Genomic DNA, 2,351 nt, shown 5'->3' with positions numbered 1-2,351 from the left:
AAGTAAAAGTGCTCCTACAAGTCTCTTAGATTCCAACATGCAAAGTCTTTCATTTTTCTATTTAAGCAACAGGAAAATTTTAGAAGATAACATTTTTCAATAAGAATTAAACATTTTTCCCAAATATAGTTTTTGTTGCAGTTCATATTAACAAGAAAAAGTGCATCTTCATCCAGCTAAACCAAACAATGACTCCAAAAAATAACGTGTACCAATAGAATAAAGACAATAAGCGAGGAAAAACAGTGTGTGCCTGAGTAAGACTGACATGTAATACATACACACTGACAAAGATTAAATGGTAATACCCTGCAGACAATTTCATTTTATCGCATTCGCTATTCTTATCGATCGGACTGAAATTTTCATTTAAAGTTTGAAATAAGAAGCCAACCCCCTTGTAGAAGTCACTGTGGCTCAGATCAATAGTCAGTGGGCTAGAACTAAATAAGTGCAGTCAAAGAAATTCAAATATTGGATTTTGGAGCATGCTGAGGGACCGCTGTGAATCAGATTTAAGAAAATGCCAAGGGGTTATATGGAAGAAACGAGAGTGTGAGGAAATGAATGGCAAGAGAGACAAAGACAGGGGTTATCGCTCTATTTTTTTCCTCCTTACCTTTTCAAACATGGCTTTGTTTGTTTCTGTTTCACTGTCATATCGGTCAAATTTTTTTTAAGCAAGAAGTGGGTCAAGTGTGTGCAGGCTTGGCTCACTGACTCTGTGCCAGCACCTCAGGGGTGGCAGCTACATATCACCTCCTCCTCCTGCTGCTAGCCTCCCGCCTGCATCCCACTTCTGGGGTCGTGCGCTGCCAGGTAGCCCATTTAACATTGCACCTGCTGCAAACAGTGATTGATTCTCTACAACTGTTGGTGGTCAATTGAGCCTCCAACAGCCATAGCTCCTTGGAGTGAGCAAAGATCATGGGACAGTTCAAAGAAGTGGGGACAAAAGCGGGATGTGAGTAAACGCCCCTTTGGGACGCTACGGTAATGTTAGTTTGTGCACGTGCAAGAACCTCAGTGAGGACCGTGGCCAGTGCCACTGGGCCCTGCAGTGTCACCTTGGATTTTGGGGGAGGGCGGATGATTAATGGCCCACTGACTCTGCACACACTGGCTCATTTCCACCTGCACTACTTTTATTTTGCTCTTTCTTGCTCGGGCTCGCCTGCCCGCCGCTGTGGATGGAAGGCTTGTGTGAACACGTATGCTGTACCTAATCAGACAGCGAGCAGAACACAACTGTAAAACCGCTACATTCATCAGAATCTTCACACCACAAACACACGCCATCTGGCTCTGCTGGGACGGGGGTCAGAGGAACAGAAGGAGCAAATTAGAGAACAGAGGTGAGCTGGAAAGGAGGGGATGCACTCCAAATGTGCAGCAAAAGAGAAAAGAGGGAAAACAGCTGGAGAAAAATAGGAGGAAAACCGTGGAAAACCAAAAAATTAAAGAGAAAAGTAACTGACAGAAAAGATGCACAGGGAGGAGCAGAAGAGATTTAGCATATCTAAGAGACTACAAAACAGCAGGAAGGGACGACCAGAGAGTGATCCTTTATCAAGCCATTAAACATTAAACAGACTCTTCCAGTGTGTTTCTACATATGATCGGGGTGGTGTGAGTGTGTGTGGGAGGTAACTCACCAGGTGGACGCGATACATGATGCTGATACCGAGCGTCATGAAAGGCTTGGAGAAGTCGATCACCTTTTCCCGCTCGGCCGTAATGGTCAGGCCTGCCACTGCCAGGTCAGCTTTCTGAAAGGCAGGCAGCATCACGTCCTGTTAGCACAAACTCACAGCTTTGAGGGGGCAAAATCCTCTTTGTGACACCAATGCTTGCAGAACAAAAAAAAAAAAAAGACCAACCGGCTGCTTGAACACTAATAATACTCTTTTTGTATTGTTGAGCCTCTTTGTCCACCACTAGTGCTATCTATGGTGAGGATAATCCAGCATCAGCTGCATGTGTGAGCTCAGGGTAGCTATCATGGCTAGCCACTGTCGAGACAAATCACTTGACAAAGCAAAGGCTGGTAAAACACACATGCAAGAATCCATGCACAAACACACACATGCAGAAATGGTCACTGCCGCTGAATACTGGACAGCCTCCCACTAATAATACAGGCCAGCAAAGTGCAACTGCAAGGGATTTTTCATTTCCCAGAGGAGCAAAGAGCGAAAGCAGGAAAGCATTGCTCTTTGTCTGCCGCGGGAGGACTAAGAGGATTGGGGAATGTGAGGAAGAGAGAGGAGAACAGCTCTATGAGAGGACACCACTCAAATCTGCAAGTTTTACAAGTGACACTGGCAACCCATGTGTGTGGAAAAGACTTT

General features: G+C 45.0%; 1 protein-coding gene across 3 annotated transcripts in view; it reads right to left on the bottom strand.

The window, feature by feature from the left end:
- grik4 (glutamate receptor, ionotropic, kainate 4) overlaps nt 1-2,351 on the bottom strand; it is a 401,676-nt gene that overhangs the window by 26,143 nt on the left and 373,182 nt on the right. For all 3 annotated transcript variants that reach the window (XM_036215059.1, XM_036215057.1, XM_036215058.1), the window contains exon 14: nt 1,656-1,769. In XM_036215059.1, the coding sequence (XP_036070952.1) occupies nt 1,656-1,769 (114 nt within the window). The remainder of the gene's footprint in view (nt 1-1,655; nt 1,770-2,351) is intronic.

Source organism: Oryzias melastigma, linkage group LG13, assembly GCF_002922805.2.
Source record: "Oryzias melastigma strain HK-1 linkage group LG13, ASM292280v2, whole genome shotgun sequence".
In the NCBI taxonomy this organism is placed as follows: Eukaryota; Metazoa; Chordata; class Actinopteri; order Beloniformes; family Adrianichthyidae; genus Oryzias; species Oryzias melastigma.
The sequence above is the reverse complement of the archived record's forward strand: the minus strand, read 5'-3'. Positions and strand labels throughout refer to the sequence as shown.